The sequence below is a fragment of the Bacillus rossius genome, assembly GCF_032445375.1.
Source record: "Bacillus rossius redtenbacheri isolate Brsri chromosome 9 unlocalized genomic scaffold, Brsri_v3 Brsri_v3_scf9_2, whole genome shotgun sequence".
In the NCBI taxonomy this organism is placed as follows: Eukaryota; Metazoa; Arthropoda; class Insecta; order Phasmatodea; family Bacillidae; genus Bacillus; species Bacillus rossius.
Window position 1 is genome coordinate 9,056,706 of NW_026962013.1, and position 22,324 is coordinate 9,079,029.

A 22,324-nucleotide genomic window follows, 5' to 3' on the forward strand; every position below is an offset into this window, starting at 1 on the left:
GCAAGAGGAGAATAAAGGTTGGTTTAGATGATTCCAGTGGAAGTTTTTAGAAAAAGAAGGCATTGTATAGGACATATTTTCCTTAACGCTTCCTTTAGAAGCCTTTTGGTAAACTTTTGGAGTGACGATTAATGGTTTTTCTGTATATTTCGGCTTCTGTTGAAGTATTTATGAAGATATCTTCTAGCAAATGCGAAACCGTTCCATGACTACATCTCCAGACTGAAAAATAACATTGAGTGTTAGAGACCTTTCGATGATGCAAATAATAGTTCTTGAATTGTTAGTAAATCAAAATTAATTTTTAATTAATTTTTTTTCCAACTTAACTACTGAACCGGATATTAAAAAAAATTATGTTTGGGTAACTTTCTTAAAATAATCAAGCTGCTGCATTAAAGCTAACTGGATGTGAATAAAGATGAACACAGAAAATCAATCATGAAAATATTTGTTATTGGTGTGCCTATTCCATACATACATTTCAATTGTTACAGATGTTAAACCTGCAGTAAATATACCTACTGTGTTTAAGAACATGATGAATAAAACTGTTAGAGGTGAATACTTAAATATTTTTTTTTTTATGTAAATGTAAATTCTTTCAGAGTCAAGTTAGATAACTCACAGTAAAAATCAATCTATATTTAAGTCTATATTTGTTGTAAGTTCAGTTTTGTAGTATTTTCATGTTCGTATTGTAACAGTTATTTCAAAGCAGTAATACAAACATTAACTGAGTCAGAAGTTGGAATAAAAAACCAAATCCAAAATTTACATAGGAGAATGATTGCTCCCTGTGAACAATTGTAAAATATTTTTATTTTGTGTGCAGCACATGTATGACTTTCAGAGATGTGTTCTTTTAAAAAAGTAACGGCTTTACCTGTGAACGCTTGACCAAGGACACTACACACGGAAGATAAGGCGAGCAACGCAACCGTCAGGTGAGCCATCGTGGTCTCCCAGACACAGTGGTGAGAGAATCCTCTTGACTGATGATTATATACAGATACCGGTTTGGCTTACAGATAGTGCAAGCGTGTTTCGAAACCACTTGTGTTGGGGGTATCACCCCAAGGTCTCCAAAATTCACGTGGCAATGGATGGCCTTCAACACAGACCACAGTGATGTAGACAGGCTGCAAATGGATGGTCACCCAGGGTGCATGTTCAAAGCATAGACACGTGATAAACTGGGTAAATTATTGTATAATTTATTAAATTACTGCCACTAATTATTTATGGGCAACATGAAAACATATTTGTCTTTTTGATACCCAAGTACTCCAAGATGGAAGTCTGCTTGTATACCCTAGCAGACAGGTTTCACCATTACATGTTATCTAGCTGGCTTGATGTAAACCTCCTGAGTACTGTTTCTAACACCTTGTTAAAATCTTTGTTCATTCACACTTGTTATCCTGGCACTCAAACAAAACCTTTTAAGCACTTTCTCATCTACATTTTAAAAAAATACTTATTTTCATATATTTTTTTAAAACTCTTTTTACAATTCCCTCAAGAACCAATTTCTATCATTGAAAAAGTATTTACTAATTTATAGATTTTCCTATTTTTCCACTTGCATATGTATGTCTTGATATTTTTTTCTGGTAGATCAAAGTCCTGTGTACAAATGATTATAATTTTCACTTTGATATTTATAAATTATTTCTTCTGTACCAGTAGGTGGCTTACTAACTTCAGGCTTTTTGTTAGTCTCAATTATATAATTTATTTTTCTTTGGTTTTAATCAAATGTATTTATTTTACTGGATTGTTTTCTTAACAATCCTTATAACAATCCATGCAAGAGCCTAGCTAGGCTTAAACCACCTATGATACAAGTTATTCTTCACGTTCCTGATAGATTTTAATTAGTTATTTTTCTCAATTAGCTTTTCAAGTGTATTGAATGTCAGCACTCAAGAAGTAGCAACTATTAATTTCTTTAGTGAGATTGTTATTTAGCAATTTTTAATGTCTCATGTATGGGTGTTCTGATACCAAATAATGATATCAGAATCGGCCGATATTCAACTTTCAGCTGATCGGTGGTATTAAAAAAAAAAAAAAAAACTAACCTGCACAGATTCGTTTTTCACATACTTCCTTGTATGTTTGTTCATATTGAATGACAGAAACACTTATCCTCTTTGCTGCCAGATCATGTCTGTCAACTTGTATTTTTAAAGGCAAATCCTAATAATTATTAAGTGTCTTCTCATTAACTATGAATAAAAAAGAAAATTTTTATCTAACAAATACCTGATGTACAAAGTTTCAAAGAGCTGCCTTAAATTTATATTTTACATTTAATAATAAAATAACGGTAATCACCATAACATTTATAAAAAAAAATGTTTCAATTACTTATTTATAAAGTGATGCCAATAATTACAGTATCAGGCATCAGTGGCGTTGGGGTATCAGTATCGGAAAAGGGGATATTGGAACAGCCCGAGACTCTCGTGTGGCCTGTCCCAGGTCTTTGATGTCCTGGTTAGAAAATCACTCATATTCAACCAAAGTGAGCACCCCGTGTTTGTGTCCGGGCAGAAGCAAGCAGATGCAGAAACACAGCAGACGTTGCTGTCAGGTTGTGGTCTCCTCAAGCTGCGGCCACCCCTCCGGCCCGCCTCTGCTTCTCGGGCTGGCTCGGAGTGTTGAGCTTGTCCGCATCCCGCAGGATGTGCCCTTCCGAAACAAGAGATGAGATCCCACAACCCGAAGTTGATGTTGACGTCAAAAATTATGACAAAAATGGCGAAAAAAAGGTTTACTTCCGAGTCTTGACAATCGGAGACGGATCTAGGGTTCTGCGAGGGGGGAGGGGGGAGCCTGTCCCGAGCACAGAGTTAGAGGGGGTGAAAGTTCAGCCAACAAATTCTTTTTGTGGACTACAAAAAGAGTATGAAATAAAAGTCGAGTAGAAAAAATATTTTTTTTTTGTTTCTATGTGCTCATTATCAATGATTGTTTTTTTTTTTTTTTTTTTTTTTTTTTCAACGGAGATGTTTAATGCTGAGTTTGTAGTGAGTTTGCACAGTATCCCTGCACGCAGGCCATGGAGGAAAAAATGAATGCGAGTGAGGGAATGTATTGGGAGCAGCTACCTTCGAGACGCAGACAGTATACAATGCAGGTTATTCGGAGTTGTGAGGGGGAGGGGTGCACAAATCACAATTTCTGCCTCAGGCAAAGGAAAGTCTTAGATTCCTTCCTGCTGACAATATCAAGGCTAGTTCAAAAATCTCGAACTTGTCATAACTGACTACAAATGTCTTGACATATTGATCTCAATATTGCAGTGTAAAATTCTGTATTCATATTTTATACTTCATTTGTATTTACGTTACAGCATATTTTATCTACATTTAAAATTTTTTTTTCCCATGCTTTTGGTGAAGTTTCAAAAACATCATACAATATCTCTGTAATAAATGACAATGGAATCACAATTATACTTCAGCGTGTTAGTCATGACAAGCTTTGTGCCTGCCTTGTACCAGACATTGACGAGGAATCTAGCACACTTATGTCGAACCAAATTCTAAAATAATATTGACCCATCAACGTATTTAATATGTTGGTGTCAAAACTTATATGTTGACATGTAGCTCAGCCCTAAAGCCCTCAGATCATTAGAATATCACAATCTGCATCACCTCCTCAATGTTCTATAAAAGACAACTGCAGTATAATTTACATCTATTTTATTACAAAACCAGAAAACAGTTTGTTTCGATAACATTCCCAATTTTAAAATTTGGTTCATTGGTCAGACAATTTTTATGAGAAGGGAGTATGTATTTTATTTGCACCTTTTTACTGAGTTAACAATGCATAACACACAGTTTTACTCATTTTAATTAATATCGATGTAGCGTTTACCTATGTAACACCTGGGATAAGTTTGGCCCTTTCCAAACCAAAATCTTGACTATGCCACTTGGAGTGTCCCTCTGAGGTAGGACAGCTCACCTCATCAAAGGGGCAAGCCTTTCCCAGACACGTCCCGGAGGCACGTTACTGCTTCATGATACCCAAAACCAATGTGCGAACGAACAACGGATAACGATCAGATGGGATCGGATCCCACCCTCATACTTTTCCTCCTCATAAGGATGTTTTCTTGGCTCATCAGAAAAAAATAATTATTGTGCCGGGGAAAATATATTTTTCCACCTCAAACACTCGTACTTGTTAATAATTAAGCTGGATAAAAATTTTGATAGTTTCTGTTGTCACTGTTTCGCTATCAATAAAAGCCAACAATTCTCTACATACATTTATTGTACCACGTGTTCCACCATTCTCTCCTTTACCATCTGTCCTCATTCTCCGATCTTCTACTGTCTCTCCTCCACAACTGCCAACTTCACCTTCTCACTTCCTCATGCAACACAGTTACATTATAACTATCTGACATGAATCATGATTGTTTTCAGTTATTTAATTTTGTTTAAATTTGACCTAATGTATTTATGTTTGTCATGGAGCTCTAGTCAAATTTTACTGGGAGGACCGTCAAAGAGCTATTGACTAACAGACCACCTCGTCTGCATGAGAACAAGCACAATGGCTAGTTCTGCCACCAAGTCGTTAGCTCGACAGTGTAATGGTAATCACTTTTCGGTTGCATGCACTGGCGTGCGTCACTGCGTGATGCCTGTGTCTGGGAGAGATAACAAGCGTCCGTCTACTCCACTTCATTTTTGACTTAAACATTTTATCATTTATCTTATCATCAGTACACTCTTCTTAACATTAACAGCTGTCTAACAAGAACATTCACCATAATTGTGTTTTCTGGAGGTGTGTGAATGATAAGAAATGTCTTGAAACCATTTAAAAATGTTATAGATATATTTTCAAATAACCAGGGGCCATATGAAGTAGTAATCAAAAGTTTTTGTAACTGTTCATAATAAGTAGGTAGGTCTTTTAAGGGTAATGCAGATAAATACACTTTAAAAAAGCATTGTACAGGTACAAAACAAAAATTATTTTAATACATTTGTTCATGTAAAATATCTCATGCTTTATTTTATAATACAAAAATTACACAGTTCGAGAGCTCCATATACTTATTCGAGTCACAGAGGATTTTATAATGGTCTGCTAAGGAACTTCGGTAAGAACCAGCAGGAATCGGAACTAATTATATCTTCACCAAATAATATTACTGCAGGGTACCTTTTGGCTATCGCCTATCACTACCAATAATTCATAGGCAAAATTAGCATCCAGGTTTCTATTTCCAAAAATTTTTAGTCTTATTTTTTTTTCCCTGGGTGACTTCTCTGCCACTGAACGCAGCTTACCTATATTTCAAAATTGTCTAAATTAACATTAAAACCACTTGTGTGTACTTAAGACAAATAAAAAGGTTCTAATGTTTCATATTTTAATATCTTTATTATGTTGTTTTCCAATAAAATTTAGAAAAACAAGGCAAAAATTATTTAACTAAGTTTTTGGGTGAAAAAATTTTTATTCACCAAGTAATGCAAACAGAAAATAATCATTAAGTTTAATGCACTCAAACGTATAAGCAGAAAGTATAATTGACGCATGCTAAAAAGAGAGCTGGCTAAATGCATGTTGTGATGTTGTAATGCCACTCCCATTAACGAGCTGTCTCGGGAATCATAGGAACAAAGCACGTGATGAGGTCTCCACCACCCTGGATATTTCTGTATTTCATCGTAAATAACTAAAAAATGAAATGTTTAGAGAAAAAAATCCTCAAATGTTTTCTGGTAGATAGTGGTGCAGATTGAACGATAACTATTATTACTCATGTTGAGTTTAAAAAAAAAAAAGGGAGAAAATAGTAGTGACTTGGAATATACTACAGAGTTGCATAAGTGAAACAGTTTTTAAATATCAGTGTCAGGGCTGCAACTAGAGTCTCTGGCACCCAGGGCATGAATGGATTCATGCCCCCCCCCCCCCCCTTCTTTTTTAGCACATACCACACCAATAAAGCAGGGGGGGGAGGGGGTCCGGGGGCCCTCCCATGGAAAAAAAGGTGCTATTTAAGCATTTTCCATACTTACATGTAACAGTTTCTGTGCTACTGTAACTTCCATGCATGAACCCAATACCAATTGTAGTAGGAATTACAATGCAAGCCGGCGACTTCGGCGCCCCCCACAGCTTTGCACCCGGGGCGTATGCCCCGCTTGCCCCCCCCCCCTACCCCTAGTTGCGGCCCTGATCAGTGTCGATACTATTTGTGTCCTAAGGTGGACTGTTTGTGAACACAAATTACAAGATGTATAAAACTCCACGCCTGATGGGACCTGTCCATGCCTGTCACACGCTAGTAGGAGCATGCTAGGGTAGCTTGTGCGCGAGCCGGCAGACAGCTGCTGCAGCGGCGAGCGAAGCGACGACGTGACGGGAGGGGCCGACCGCCCCACCGCGGCTGCCGGCGTCCCCGAGCAGGACCCCGGCGCCCGCGAGCGTCGTCGTCGGCGTCGTCTCGGGCTGCGGCGACGCTTCGAACCCGGCCAGCAGCCGGTCGCACTGCGTCGCGTCGCCGCTGACGCCCGTCGCAATGTCGCACAACCTGCTCTTCAGGCACTCGTCGTCGCAGCCGGCCCTCAGCGACGGGCCGGCATCTTTGAAGTAGTACCTGGCCAACAGAAAAAAAAGGCATACAAATTTCCATTTCTCACAATGGGAAAACTCCACAGATCTAAGTCTTATTAAAAAAAAACTGATATTGCACACCCTTAATTGAAGTTATACTTCTAATGCGACTTCCAACAAGGTTGCATTAAACGTTTAACGCTACCATGGAGAATTATTTGCATGCAATTAAAAACTATTTTTTAATGATGCCAAAGAAGTATAACTTCTCACGCGCATACCTAAGTACACGCACCCATTTTTTTCTGCTATATTTTGTCTCGGAGTTGATAAAGGCACACAGGTTCAAGTGTTCAAATCAAAAATTTTAGAATTTTTTTTTAAGGTTATTTTGAGACAAAAATTGATTTTGAACATATTGACATATTACTTATTTATTTTAGCTGTTTAGTGTTTAGTGCATGAGGTAACGTGCATGATGTTTTCTAATATTCTGAGTCAGCAGCAACAAAGGTCTTGAAACGCTGCTGATTCAACAACCTCTGCAACAATTCTGCAAGACTGACAAATTAAATTTTGGAATAAACAGTAACACATTAACGATCACGGCCACTGAAAACCCTGATGGAATGAAGTAAAATCTAAAGATAAAATTTAAAATACTTGAGATTAAATAATGATTGCTATTCATTGCAAAAAAAAAAAAATTGGGAAAGTAAGCTGCTATCGTATCCAAATGGCTTGTGGTGTATCAGCTGTGTCTGTGTTTTTCCGAGTTTTCACAGATATAATTGTGGTGTCGGTGCCACTAGAAACACAGACTAGTTATGGCGCTGAACAGGACATTAACTAGTCTTTGGTCAAATGACTGTGCATACATGCATCAATATTAACCGCATTGCTTCCTGGGCAGTAGCCATACGTTCAATCAATCACAATGGTTGCCTTATATTCAAAAGCAAGTGGAGAATTCAAGCCAATTCTGGCACAGCTAATGAAGAGAGCGGCGTAGCTTCTCACCTGTTGTACTTCTGCAGCAGGCTGCGGTCTCTGCTCATCCTCTGAGCCAGCGAGTCCAGTTCTGATGGCAACAAGCCACCCACGCCGTACGCATCTCTGTACGAGTACAGTTTGTACCACTTTGGGCTGTCACCCAGGTGCGAGTTGGCTTCACTCAGATTGAACACCCAGCTTTCTCCATCAGTCACATACTAGAACAACAACCATTCACCACTAGTAAATTAGTCATACAATTACATTTTGGAGACTACCATAGTAGGTACACAAGTCTTGTATGCTAATACAGTAGAGTCCCGCTATTCCAAGCTAGATAGGACAGGACCCTGTCCGGAAAAAAATGGGATTAGCTTTAAAAAAAACATAATAAAAGTTTTAAACGTGCAAAAAAAAATTTTAAAAATTTTCCTCATAAATACATTCTTTTACACCTTAAAGTTAGTACTGTATATTTTTACTTAAAATTAAAAAGTTAGTAAATCTGTTTGTTTGTTTTTTATCTCATTAGGATTAAACAGACATCAGGACAAGAGGGCTCTAGGTTTATTTTATCTAAAATATTTTTCTTTAAAAACTATTTTTTTTTATTATTTGGTTCACCTACAATTTTGTACTTCTGAAGGTGCAAATAACAACCACGTGACTATAAATAATCATTGTTTAGTTCACAGAAAATTTGCTTAAAGAGTCCACAAGTCATAGATCCAATTGGCTATAAGAAGCGCACCATTTTTCTTTCAAGTTTTTTGACACCAGCATTCTTTTTTCTGAATTTAGAAAATATCAGTCTGTAGTGTGTCGTTTTATTCAAATGAAAAAAATATATATTTCAAAGAAAGTTCACTGTCAATTTATTCTGCCAATATTTGTTTACTATTGAATCATGATTATCTTCACTAAAATATTTTTACTTTAAATGTAAATTTATATTTTAGAGTTGAAAATTAATAATCTGATCACCCGACAGTGCATCAGAGTACAGTTACAGGAAATGTATTCCAGGCCACTCACACAGGAAGGGGGGGATACACAGTGTAAGTCTTGTAGTTCATAAAGTACAGTAATGTTACAGGAAATGTATTCCAGACCACTCACACAGGAAGGGGAATCCACTGTGTACACCTTGTATGCAGTTATTCTAGTAGTTCATATAGTACAGTACTGTTACAGGAAATGTATTCCAGACCACTCACACAGTGTACACCTTGTAGTTCATCTAGTAGTTCATATAGTACAGTACTGTTACAGGAAATGTATTCAAGGCCACTCACCCAGGAGGAGGGGTCCACTGTGTACACCTTGTAGTTCATCTAGTAGTTCATATAGTACAGTACTGTTACAGGAAATGTATTCCAGACCACTCACACAGTGTACACCTTGTAGTTCATCTAGTAGTTCATATAGTACAGTACTGTTACAGGAAATGTATTCAAGGCCACTCACCCAGGAGGAGGGGTCCACTGTGTACACCTTGTAGTTCATCTAGTAGTTCATATAGTACAGTACTGTTACAGGAAATGTATTCGAGGCCACTCACCCAGGAGGAGGGATCCACCGTGTACACCTTGTAGTTCATGTTGACGTTCTCAAACGAGGTCACCGAACCCCCGTTAAGAGCCACGCTGATCGGGCGGGAAGTGTTCTTCACGCTGTAGTAGACGTGGAACTCGTCGTAGTGAGTGTGGCCATTGAACTGGGCAGTTATGGTGTTCTCGAACCTGGAGCCGCACAAATCGTTCGAGATCCCGCGAATACGGGCCATGCACGATCAGAAACAAAACTTTCAGGACTAACATGCATCATGGTTAGCTTTTTTGTCTGACTTATGTTTCAAAGGTTTTTTACTTCACTGGAGATGGATGGGTTTATCTCTATTCAAGTAAAATTTTAGTGAAAACATTTGTCAATAATACTATTCTAATAGTTTCTCTGGCATAAAAACAATTCAAAAGAAAATTTTTTTCCTCTGAGGCATAATAATCAGATATGCAGTTATTTTTTCTCCCTAATTTTATGACATTACAGTCAAATAATCAATGGTCATGGATGAAGAGACAGAAATTTTGTGAGTTCATCCTGTGTGTCAGGCTTAAATTCACATTTTTGTGTGTTCTCTACACATGCTTTTCTATTGGCTGATTTCTCCCTGCGAAACCTATCCTTCTTTCGAGTGAGTCGTGATTCGGTTACTCTAATGATAAGTGCCCGCAGCAGTAGAGGGTAGTGTCGAAAGAATTGCTGGCCAATCATCGAAGGAATGCAGAGGTAAAATTTTTTTTGCATTCTACTGTGTGAAAAAAAGAATTCGCTAAATTTCCCGGTCTCTTAGTCATGAAGAAATATTAATTTGGCGCAAACTTTTAAACACTTGTACCTCTTCTCAGTTTCCTTGGTGATGATGCACCTTGTGGCAACTGGTATAAGTCAGTGTATCTTCTGTCCAATATATAAGGCACTTTTTAGATGCACAAATTACAACACATTTTACCAGATAAGTTACAAGAATGTATTTTCAACCACAAATCAACACTTGAAAGAAATCTTGCTTACAATCCACTACACATTTTTATTTTTACCCACAATGCAAAGTACACACTGACAGTGGATCAGCATGATTCATGAGAAGAAGCGTTTATCTTCGGGATACATCACGCATGCGTGAACGGGCACACTGGATTCCCATTCCAGGGGAACTCCAGTTTAAATACCAGTCCACCCAGCCTGATTTCAGTTTTATGTAGTTTTCAGAAATCACTCCAGGCATATGATGTAGGAAATACCCGATTCCTTCCCTGATATCATTGTCGTGTGTCCTCGCCTGTTACCATCTCTAACGACCTTGGCTTTTCACGAGATGTTAACCAAAATATTTAATTTTTAACCATGGATAAATGAAAGTGTGCTTCCCACCTGTCGACTATCCGGTGGTACTCGCGGCTCCAGGTCCGCAGGCAGTCCTTGCTGCCCGAGGGGATGTGGTAGAGCAGGTGCACCTTCTCCCCGTCGCGTTCCGCCCGCAGCAGCGTCTCTGCCAGCCAGGCCAGCTGCCCGTACGGGTCCTCCGACTGGTACAGCAGCCAGCTGCCGGACAACCCCCCCGGTCACACACACTGCAGCCGTCAGCTCCTCGGCACCAGTCCCGGGCACTTCCCACACCGTGACAAGTGTAATGCCCCGACAATCGCGCCACCGTCGACAGCTTGTTCCGAGGGGCGAAGGCAGTGTTCGCATCGCATCCTTGCGGCCCACGGTGGGCCGCAAAGTACAATCACTGCCACCAACACAGCGCTTGCAAGTTGTAACTGTCGTAGTCCCGGATATCACCCCCATGATGCGGGTTGTGTCGTATTCTCAGGGAGGGTTCAGGCCTCGTGGCGGGGGAAATTAACACTATCCGAGCTACAATGATGTTTCGATAGTTTGACCACAAGTATTTATTGAGCCCTTCTCGTAATCTAGGTACATGGGCAATCCGCGGGAAACACCCGTCCATCTGCGGAGTGAGGCTCGGCTGCACGTGTTTGGGGTTGAGCAGGCGCCAAGTGCGGACTGCACCCCCTGGTTCCGTGTGCGCTTGATGAACTGTCTCTGCCCCTTCCCTATGATAGCGAGAAACCAATTAAGTTGGAACGCCGTCGCCAACCAATTAAGTTGGAACGCCGTCGCCGGCGACGTGAAGTCCGTCCCGCTGCGGCACGCACATGTCCGCCGATGCGCGCAATGTCCCGCCTCAAGGAAACAAGAAAATACTTATACACAATTAAATTATTTACAATGGCGACCGACAGCGTAACACACGTGATCGTGAGATTCCCGATCCCCCAGACCCAATCTCACCAGTCGTGGCTCTCGTCTCACTGAGACATTTGTCTCCGTACGACCGCCTCGCTCCTTCGTTGCCCTGCGACTCTCGTCCCTAGACACGTCTGTCCTCTCCGGCCGCCAGACTCCGACTCCCCTCTCCTGCCACGCGTCTGCCTCTCCGCCCGACCTCCCCCCCTCTGTGCGACACGTGCAGCGCTCGGAGTGATTCCGGGTGTTGGCCTCGGCTTCGTCGCCCGGTGACAGCAATTAAAATAAATGTCACAATATTTAGAAAGACATATAACAATAATGAAATTACAAAAATTACGGAAAAATAATACATGACCCATTATTACATATAAAAGTACATTCTTAATATACAAATTAAAGTGTCACACTGCACAGGCAGGGGTGGTTCAGGAGTTTGCGCAGCAAAACGGACTTTATGAGCAGGGGAGACACTTGGGTCGACGTCATTACTTGTTTTGTCAGAGGCAGGATGTGTACCATCACCTTTTACCTTGTTGCACGAGTGTGACGTCCAAGACATGTAGACCGTCGAGTACTTTGGGCCATTAGCATTTTAACAAAAAAGTAACCTGCCTCCAAAATTATTGATTTGAAATTACTGTTAAACATTTGGAAAAGATCCTTATTTTTACTTTTAAAATTTGTGATTTATACATGTTTCTTCTTCCACAACTATTTTAATGATAAATGTGAGTGAGCTTGCAATATTTATTTTATTTTTATAATCCATAAATTATATTATGAATCAGTGCAATTTACAAACCAAATATCTTTCTTCAAAAATTAATGGAAAAGTAGCCTACATGTAAACTTGCACTGTTGAATCTTAGAAAATGAAGAAAAAAATTATTTTGTTCAAATAGCTCTTTTTAATGAAAGTTGGAGGAGACTGCCATTTTAAACACAATTAAGCTACTACTAAAGATTTATAAACTCAAGCAACAATACACTTTTCCACTTGCCGTCTACACTACAACTTGCAATCATTTTCAACCATTACAGAAAAATGACTAAATAGCCAAGGTCTAAAGTATAAGTTATCTTTGAACATTTGTACTGTAAAATAATAATGCTTACAATTTTAGGCAAAAATTATATTTAGCAGTCAAGTTTGAGCAGATTGTAAATTTACCTACTGATGGCTTTGGAATCACATCCTATTGGTGACCGATTATTCCAACCAATCATCTCCTACTCAGACAGTCTGGGTTTGAATACCTTCACAGATTCAACCTGGAATTTTCTTGCAGATGGAAAAAGTGGGATACTTCTTTAATTGGTGGATTTTTTTGTGATACTTTGCCAACCCTTACATTCCAAGGGCTCTATACCTGAATCCATATTATCTCGTCTCATTCCCTCTGGTCAAGCCCATCTGCCAGCCTTTTTTGAGGCAGGAAAATACTGTTTTAAGATCATGTTCATCCTGTTCGAGTGCTCTGGCTTTGAAATTTTTTATGGTGGGCTAGAACTTTTTGTCTTATAAAAAAAATAAGCATTTATCACTCACAAGTTCATGTTGTAGCAAACAGCGTTGTTCAGCACGACGACTCTGAACCCATCTCGTAGTTTGAGGGTGTAGAATCCCCCTCTGAGGACTGTCTCCTTGGCTTCCTCTGTGATGTACGGCGACCACAGCTCGGACACCTGCTGGTACAGCCATGCCGTCGAGACGTTATCACCTTCCACCTTCATGGGAGCGAACCTGAGGAACAAGACTGGTTATGGTGCTGTGCCTTTCTACCTCGCTTCCAGTCAACCTTTATTATATAGAAAAGTTATTTTTATTTTGTTGTACCTACGTCAGCGAAAATTATTGATCATTTAAACATTATTTTTGTGCCGTTGCAAAACTAAAAAGATGTGCAGTTTGTTAAAATTAAAGATTCTGTACTGAAACAAACTCTAAAAAATTTATATCTATGATTTTTTATCCAAGTTATATACATGAAAACCTGAACAGGCAAACAACTCAGATATGCAAATTAATCATAAAAATAAGTGTATTTTAAACATAATCACATATTACTTTTCAGAGCTATAACTAATTCAGCGAAATTTTGGGAGGAAGTGGCCATAGCTTATTTTAAGGAATCGTGCATGAAGAGATTATGAAACAAAATCACTGTTAACAGACCATCTGTAAACCCGTGTACTCTCAGATATGAGTCTACGTTGTTTTTACCACTGTGCCTACTTGCTCGTGAGTGTTTACTTAAAAATTCTTCAAAACCCAGGGAATCACTGGTTAAGACTGGTCAACTTTCTTACGGAAAATGGTACAAAAACAATTTTTAAGTTATTTTTAAACCATTTATGTAAAAATGCAGCCCCTCTCGCAATGTCTCATGGCTCCTCTGTGACGTCCGTGCTTACAAGTTGACAGGCGACGGCTCGTGGTTGCCAAGGGTGTGTATGACCGTCACGTTGCCAAAGAACTCTGCGAACAGGTTCACCACAGCCGTGATCGTCTCGTTGTTCGACTCTCTCGTCGTCTCCCATATCATGTGATCAACGGTGTCTCCTGTGAAATACACGTAGTCGATCTTCTGCGAACCACATAATGCAAACACAAACATTTAATTGAGATTTGCGGGTCCTCGACATCACATCGGAATCAGCAAGTTAAACCTAGCCTACTGTAGTGCTGCTCAACATTATTTGCGCATACATCACATGCTATGATCAGGGGCGCAACAACTAAATTGTCAAAGGGGGGGGGGGGGGGGGGGGGGGCAATATACCTTTTTATAAAGAATCATCGATCCCACCTATTGAAGCCGGGGGTCCGGGGGTCCTCCCCCGCGAAAATTTGTATTTTAAGGTGGAAAATGGTGCTATTTAAGCAGTTTTATTATTGAAAAATTGATTACACAGCACTTTCTTTGCTCCCGTTTGCCCCCACTTCAAGATTTCAGAAGGGGGGGGGGGGGAAATTCCCTTGCCCCCCCCCCCCCCCTGTTGATGCGCCCCTGGCTATGATGTAAATAGTGTTGGTCGATTCTGATGTACTGACATGTACCTAATTACAAATAATGGTTTTGTATCTTAGTATATAAACCGGGAGGAGTTTCGTAAATTTTGTCTTATAAACACATCAAAAATAATTTTTAAAAATCAAATCACGAATATGATTATTGAAACTCGAATCCAAATCAAAATATTTTAGGAATCGACCCACACTATAGCTAATAACCGTCAATATTTGTCAATATATATAGAATACCTCAGGTTCCATCACTGTTAAAATCTTATTTCACACAATTCAAATACCTTTTCATGTACCACACCTTAGCAAGTTCATAATTTTACAGAGGACATTTTTCACATGTTGGTATCATAGCAGGCACTAGCATGGTTTGGGAGAATACCCTGGTACCTACATTTCCCAACACCATTACCAGTCTAGAACTCTACCTAAACTTCCATTTAGAGCCTGTTTTAACCCTACTTCCTTTGATGGCTAATTTACTGTTTCAGCATCATACATGACTAAGATTATGCGTTTGATCCCAGCACTTCAGAAAGACTCAAATGTTTGAAGACTAAGTCAGCACCAAAGCGGTATGTAGCGAATTATAATCCGCATTTTAATCCTCTGTACAAAACCATGTGAATTGAAACCCTATAGGCTACATTTACCTTTCACTCATACATGCAAGAACAACTAACACACACCTACATTTCATTATGACATCCTATTGATTTGTTTTAAAGCTTCAAGAGTGTAAACTCTTTAAATACAAAACTGGCAGTCAGAGCTTTGAGAACAATGTTTCACATGCCCATATGTACACCTTAATGTACGTACCTGGTGTACGAAAGGTAGTCAGGAAAAATGTTCATTATGTTCATATTACCCCAGAGAACAGAAGAAAAATCAGTCCATATCATTGTTACTATTATTCATCTGTGGCAGCGGATGTGACCCATTACCCATAGGTAAATGGTGACTCGTCAAGACTAGGGCAGTAGCCCACCAAACCAACAAGAAGTCACTGCTTGACTACACTAAAGAAATTTAAATCAAACAAAATGCAAATTTTTAAGTTTGTGAAGTACACTTTTTTTTAATATTCTTAAATGAGAGCTGCAACTATACACTGTAATGCTCTGTGGTTTTCTCATGCTCTACAGGGACGTAACTAGAGGGCACGGATGGATGGGGCTTGCGCCCTGAGCGCCGAATTTGGGATAAACTTACCCGGCAGTGAAAATTGTCAAATATTTAAAAACGAATTGCAATGTATTAAAAATAAAATGACTGTAAATAAATCTATTTATTTACCATCTACGTTAAATCACAAATATATTTGGAATAGCGTAGCGGAAATAATACGTGGTGGTGATATGAGGTGTTGTCTGGAAAGGTTCTGGTTTGGTTGGTTAAAAAAAAAAGGGAGCAGAAAGATGAGAGCTTGATCCCGGATGGAAACTATTCTAGTTACGTCCCTGATGCTCTATCACAAACTGAATTGGAACAAAATGTTGCCAATAAAAATGCCATGCGAGAAATTACAAGGCAAAGTAATTAAGTAAGACACAAATTTATATGATTTATCTTAAAGTAGTTAGCAACTGCTTTTCGAGAACGTTAACAGATGGCAGCAACATCCAACTTTATGATATTCACTTCAAACTGATTAGGTATTACTATATTCACACACATGCATGGTACGACAGATTAGCAGCAAGAAGTATTAATGTGGCTAAGAATGCAGCCTGAACAATTTAATGAAGCTGGTACTGAGACACTCATGAACAATGCGAGGGGTACATAAATATTGGTGATTATATGTTGATAGCATAAAATAAATAGATAGGCCTACAACATAAGCTGGAAAAACAATCCTAGTACACCCTTACCAAGTTTCAGACCTAGGAGCATGTGTGAAATAAATACCTTTTTTTTTTTTTTGTTAATATATTGTTGAGAGATGAAAATAGTTTTGAAGTGATTATAACTTTAAGTTATTTTGACGTGATAACGTCTTATAAATCGATGAACGCCGGCTAAACGCATGAAAAAAGTATGACTCATTGTCACGTTCCGCCTGAGCCGAGCGTGCAATAACCGGCCGACCACCGTGCGAGAAAATCTTATATATTATCAAAACAGGTTAAGGCGGGCTATTTTAAAAGCAGCAATTAAAATTTTTTCATTAATTTGTCCAATTTCGTAATTTCCTAATTAACAATTTATTGACATTGATTTGATTTTAGTTTATTTATATAACTAATTGTTCGTGATTGTATTTGAACAAATTATTTAAATCAAATTTGCAAAAACTGTAAATAATATTTGAAATTAATAAGTATTGCAATTTTTGTAATCAATGTTTTCTTATGACGTTATCACGTAAAATTATCGTCCGTAAACCGACTTTACAGACAAACCCCCCCCCCCCCCCGTTTTTTTTATTATTGATCTTATGTGAACTAATTACTTTCCCTAATTCTAGTAGGACCACGCGAGAAACTAATCGGCCTGTGGCATCAGTGGCCTTCCACAGTGTGGAGACGTGCAGAGGCGCCCGGGAGACGTACCGGGTGTCGCTGCCGCACCTCGCCCAGCAGGTTCCTCAAGGTGCGCAGGGGCACGTCGCAGCCGGTGTAGCCGCCCCAGTGGCCGGCGGGCGGCGCGCCAGCCACCGAGCGGCAGGTGTTGGCGGCCGTGTACGAGGGGTCGAAGTGCACGTCCGTGAGGTGCACAATCGTCACGCTCTCCCCCTGCGCCAGAACACCGCTTCGTGTCAACCCCCTGCCCATGGGCGTCGCAACCGGGGAGGGGGGGGGGGGTGGAACGGGGATACACGTCCCCCCCAATAATAAAAGTCTTCAATATCGTCCCCTCCCATAGTATATTTAGTTTCGTAGTTATATTAAAAATATGATTTCTGTGATATAACCCATATGTTGCGCATGGTGCATTTAGTCCAATTGTGGTAATGTGAGCACTTTGTAATTCGATCTTCGTGTAAAATCAAAATCAGGTCCGATACCGAATACAGATATTATGTTAACTGTGTTTTTACAAATTTGTTCTCTGAAAATATTTTTTAGAAAAAATAAATTATATATTGCAACCAACTATAATTAGAATATTTAGGAAAGAAAATGCCTAAAAACCACATTTCTGCACCTTCAAACCCCATATTTTCCCGGGGGAGGACCCCCGGGCCCCCTGCTTTTTTTTCCAGGGGATGTATATTCCTCAACAACTAAATCAATTGAAGTCCCCCCCCCCTCCCAAAAAATATCCTTGCGACGCCCATGCCCTGCCCCTCCTTCCTTCGACGTACCACTAGTGATGGTGATAAGTAGGGACACCTGTATTTCGCGATTTCATTTCATGTCGAGGTATTTCACAAAACACTGTAGCTTTTTTCTAAGAGCCATGGCTAGGGACCGGAAAAATTCGCGGATTCATTTCGTGATAGGCTGAAATTCAAACTTGGTGTATAATCCTGCTGGTTCTGCTATTGGCTCGCGGTTTAACTGGAGCTCTCTGGGCCAATGAGAGACTATCGACCAAAGAAGCGTCGAATCACAAGCTACCCAGTGGAGAAGACTCACAATTTAGTAACCAATGAACACGCGTGTTTACTTGAGAAGTGCAGAGGATAATGGAGGCTATCCTAGAGGTCATTGAATCCGCGAATTTTTCCGGTCCCTAGTCATGGCAAATTGTGAGGGTGCAGCAGTAACGGTGACCACATTCTGTTCGGCCCCGTCAAGAGCGGGACGACACCTCTCACCGACCTCAGCCGATGACCACAGGAGAAGAGCCGCAGTATTTTGTGAAATAGCTTGACACGAAATGTATTCGCGAAATACAGGTGTCCCTAGTGATAAGGTGAAAGATCTTTAGTCCGACATTCTACACTTCAGCACATTCTGTGATCTGTCGCCCTTCCTAAACAGTGTTTATTAACTTTTCCCTGCCCCTCCTTCATTTAATGTACAACTAGTGATGGTGATAAGGTGAAAGATCTTTAGTCCGACATTCTATACTTCAGCACATTCTCTGATCTTTCGCCCTTCCTAACCAGTGTTTATTAACTTTTCCCTGCCCCTCCTTCATTTGATGTACAACTAATGATGGTGATAAGGTGAAAGGTCTTTATTCCGACATTCTATACTTCAGCACATTCTGTAATCTGTCGCCCTCCAGGAGCCTATAACACAACGAATAAAATTTTCTGATCCACATATTTTTAACAAAAAAAATATATATATATATCAACTTCTTTCTTTGAGCGAGTTCATTCATGTTACCCCTATCAGCAGTTTTTTTTTTCCAGCATGTGCAAGTCTGTTAAATATTTACTCACAGAGGTTTGTGCAACAGTGGGCGAGACAACTTCAGGTTTGTTGGTGTCCAAGGCAACGGTCCACTCGTCCTGGTGAACGCAGTCATCCTTGTTGATGAGCAGTCGGCACAGCCGCAGGGAGAAGGTGGAGCTGTTGCCATCGTGGTCCGCCAAGAAGGTCACTGCTGGCTGCGAACAACGTACAACTACCGCCCTGCTCTTGCTGCACAGGCTTACGATCGCACTTGCCAAGATCATTCTGAAAGTCTTTCTTAAATCAACAATTTGAATGTTATTATTTTTTTATTATTATTTGTTAGGGTGGCCTTCAGCGGTTACACCAGCAGACACAGGGTAATGAGTCGTAATGCAAATCGTAATCATATAATATCAAATCAAGCAAACCTCAGTAAGCAAATTGGTCAATGTATCGTAGTGCAATCATCATCGGCAATCAATTACCATCATGCAAATTGGTACACCCATGCCTTACCCGGGACTCGAACCCAGAACCCCTCGCACCGTAAGCCGGTGTGCATCCGACTACGCTACGGAGGTCGGCATAATTTGAATGAAATGGAACGTGATTAGCAATATTTCGCTGGCCAGCCCCTGGAAAAAGAAGCTTAGGCAAAGAGTCAGAGCTCAAAATTTGAAATTTACAATAATAATAACATTTATCTCAGCGTCAACTTCGTGGCAAAACGACCGAGGCAAAATACAGCATACAGCAGGAAATATAACTAAAAAATTTAATTTTTTATGCTTGAACATTTTAAATGATTTTTTTAAGAGTACCATTTCCAAAATTCTTAACATTGGATTTCTTCACAGTCATCTCCGTAAAAAAAATTTTAATGGAACCTAAGTTCTTTATCAAGTACCTACCTACATTGAATCTAACATACCTATTAGATTAAAATAAACTTGACCATACGTCATTATTAATTTTCGCAGTTCATCATCAGTGAAATAAAGGGCATAAACACTTTCACCTTACAACTCTCCACCATTCTCAACATTGGTCATTTCCAACTAAACCACTAGGTTTACCACCAAACTTACCCACCTCTGTTTATGTGTGGTTAACATTCCTGATTACAGTTTCAAAATTAATGCACTCTTTTAGTTAAAGTAATATTTCAAAATTTGAGATTTTGTAGTTCTTATTGAGTAGTATTTAAACTGTAGAACACACAACTTGGTCATTATTTTTTGTGAAAGCCAAATTTGAAAACAATAGATATATAATTTTATTAAACCTGTTTAATATCCCAAATTCATTATATAGGCTAGATCTATTAGAAGATTTTTGAATTTCTTAATCAAATATTTTCAACAGAAAAATACAGCTGGTATCAAATAAGTACATAAGCAATTGCAATAGAAAATATTTGTTTCACTATAAACATTTATCTTCAAATAGTATAAAACAAAAAGTCGCTATCTGTGTCTGTCTGTCACTTACTTATTCTAATCTATACACAATGGATTTTAATACGGTTTTCACCATTTCTTCCAGAATGTATGTGTATAATACACTGATGTGAAATTTAAAGGTAGTAGAGAAATCTCAACATGTTGTACTCAAAATCATAAGAAGACACCTGATACCTATAAATACTTACTGTTCATGTTAGAATAAGCACTGTATAAGCATAATATAAAGCCTTAAGAAAAAAGAAAAATATATATTAAAATAATGCATAAAAACAAAATAAAAATAATAGAATTACCTAAGTATTATTCATAGAATGTAATAAGTCATTTACTTCCGCCCTGCACGGCGGCATGTTTATTTAATTGTAACATATTTCTTGTTATTCACTTTTACTTCTTTAGTTTCACGTGCTGACTGGCGGCGGAGTGAGTGGTCAGTGCGGCTACTCACCGCCAGGGGCGCTCGCGGACCACGAGTCCAAGTGCCCAACCACCCCCCCCCCCCCCCCCCCCCCCCCCCCCACCCCTCCACGCACGGTAGACTCTTTTCTACTCCGTCCAACTCTTCTCATCCAGACCATCATCTGTCTCCTGTATTCTCATACACGATGCACGTAAATTTGCTCCCCGCATGACTGTGCCCAGGGTTTTACCTGGGCCCAACCTATCTCTAGTTATAGTCTAGATATATGAGTGAGGGGAGTTGGTCATGGCATCAATTGTTGCCAATTCCCTCCTAGCACACGATGCATGTGATCCTCTCCCTGCATGGTTGACCCCAACATGACTATAGGCATGTAGGCTTCGGCCTGAGACGCAACTAGGTCCCTCCCCTAACCCGGACCCCTCCCGAATACAAGTAGTTTTAGTTAGGTTAGGGAAAAAAAAAAATTGAAACGTCTCAGTTGTGTTATTGGAGAGGGGAATCATGCCGACGTGTCGCGGAAGGAGGGCGGGGGGAATGCTGGCGAAGCTGGGAACAGTGCATACGCAGGCCGGATGGACAGCGCCGTGCGTGTCTGTCTGGCACGGCGGGAAACTGGAGTCCGGATGTAACGAAATACGCAGCAAGGGTCTCCACAGTTAGTACTTTCGTACTAGATCTAGTACTTTTATAACTTTTTTAGTGGTTTAGTACAGATCTAGTACATTTGTATTTAATAAAATAATATTATTGTAACTCCAATATGTTTTATTATTAAGCGTAATTATTTTAAAAAAAAATATGGAATGTATGTGTGTGTGGTGTGATATTTAAGTTCGAGCATTGCAATGTCATAATAACTTCCTAAATTGTTAAAAACCATAACAAATTATAATTAGGTACTTTTTTTTCTAATCTAGAACTTTTTTCTCGCCTAAGTTGGTACGAAATATTTTTTCCTTGTGGATACCCTGCGCAGCACTTTCACTTGGCGCGTGAGGTCGTACGTGATAACACGACGTGGGTGTCGTGATGCGTCTGGCCGCAGTGGCCCGACCCGATTGGTTAAACGTCAAAGTTTAAATTATAAGGACTCCGTGGGGTTCGTAAATTAAAGAAAATTAAAGATGAGCCTCTTGTTGCTTATCAAAAAACATGAATAAATAAAAAAAGTGTGCCAAAGGAAATCCATAATTTTCGGCACATATTCAATAGGTACCTAAACACTTAATACTATACTCAATGTTAGCAAGCTTTCACGGCCATTGTCTCTGAAGCAGCTTGGCTTCTGGGTTGTAGTCGTGTCCTTGGCGAATAATTCATCGACGTTTCGGTTGACATTGCAGTCGCCATCATCAGGGAGCAGTTACCTACAGACAATGGCCGTGAAAGCCTGCGAACATTATTAGTTAATACTATAAAGTTTCCCTTTGGCTTTGTAAATATTTGTTCGCGTCACCCGCCATAGATGGCAGTGCCGTGGTTACACATTCACGAAATTACTCATACCAAATGCTGTATACTGAAAGCTTATATGTTGCACATATAAAATATATGCATGTCCTCGGTGAAGGCAGTATGTTATTTTTGATGATGCCAAGTGAACTGTTACAACCGTTGGAATTCTAAACCACAAAGGTAGTGATGCATGTTGGAGTTGATTATGACACTGTCCAAAACACGTTGTTAA

At 39.6% G+C, this 22,324-nt stretch overlaps 1 protein-coding gene across 1 annotated transcript in view; it reads right to left on the reverse strand.

Annotated features, from left to right (window-relative positions):
* Nucleotides 1–5,022: 5,022 nt before the first annotated feature.
* The window catches only part of LOC134543248 (sphingomyelin phosphodiesterase-like), a 49,807-nt gene continuing 32,505 nt past the window's right edge, over nucleotides 5,023–22,324 (reverse strand). The window contains exons 5-12 of the mRNA XM_063388153.1: nucleotides 18,792–18,959; nucleotides 17,005–17,187; nucleotides 13,834–14,006; nucleotides 12,968–13,162; nucleotides 10,534–10,704; nucleotides 9,161–9,341; nucleotides 7,627–7,817; nucleotides 5,023–6,649 (exon numbers count right to left, since the gene is read on the reverse strand). Coding sequence (XP_063244223.1) covers nucleotides 6,349–6,649; nucleotides 7,627–7,817; nucleotides 9,161–9,341; nucleotides 10,534–10,704; nucleotides 12,968–13,162; nucleotides 13,834–14,006; nucleotides 17,005–17,187; nucleotides 18,792–18,959 — 1,563 coding nt within the window. The 3' untranslated portion in view covers nucleotides 5,023–6,348. The remainder of the gene's footprint in view (nucleotides 6,650–7,626; nucleotides 7,818–9,160; nucleotides 9,342–10,533; nucleotides 10,705–12,967; nucleotides 13,163–13,833; nucleotides 14,007–17,004; nucleotides 17,188–18,791; nucleotides 18,960–22,324) is intronic.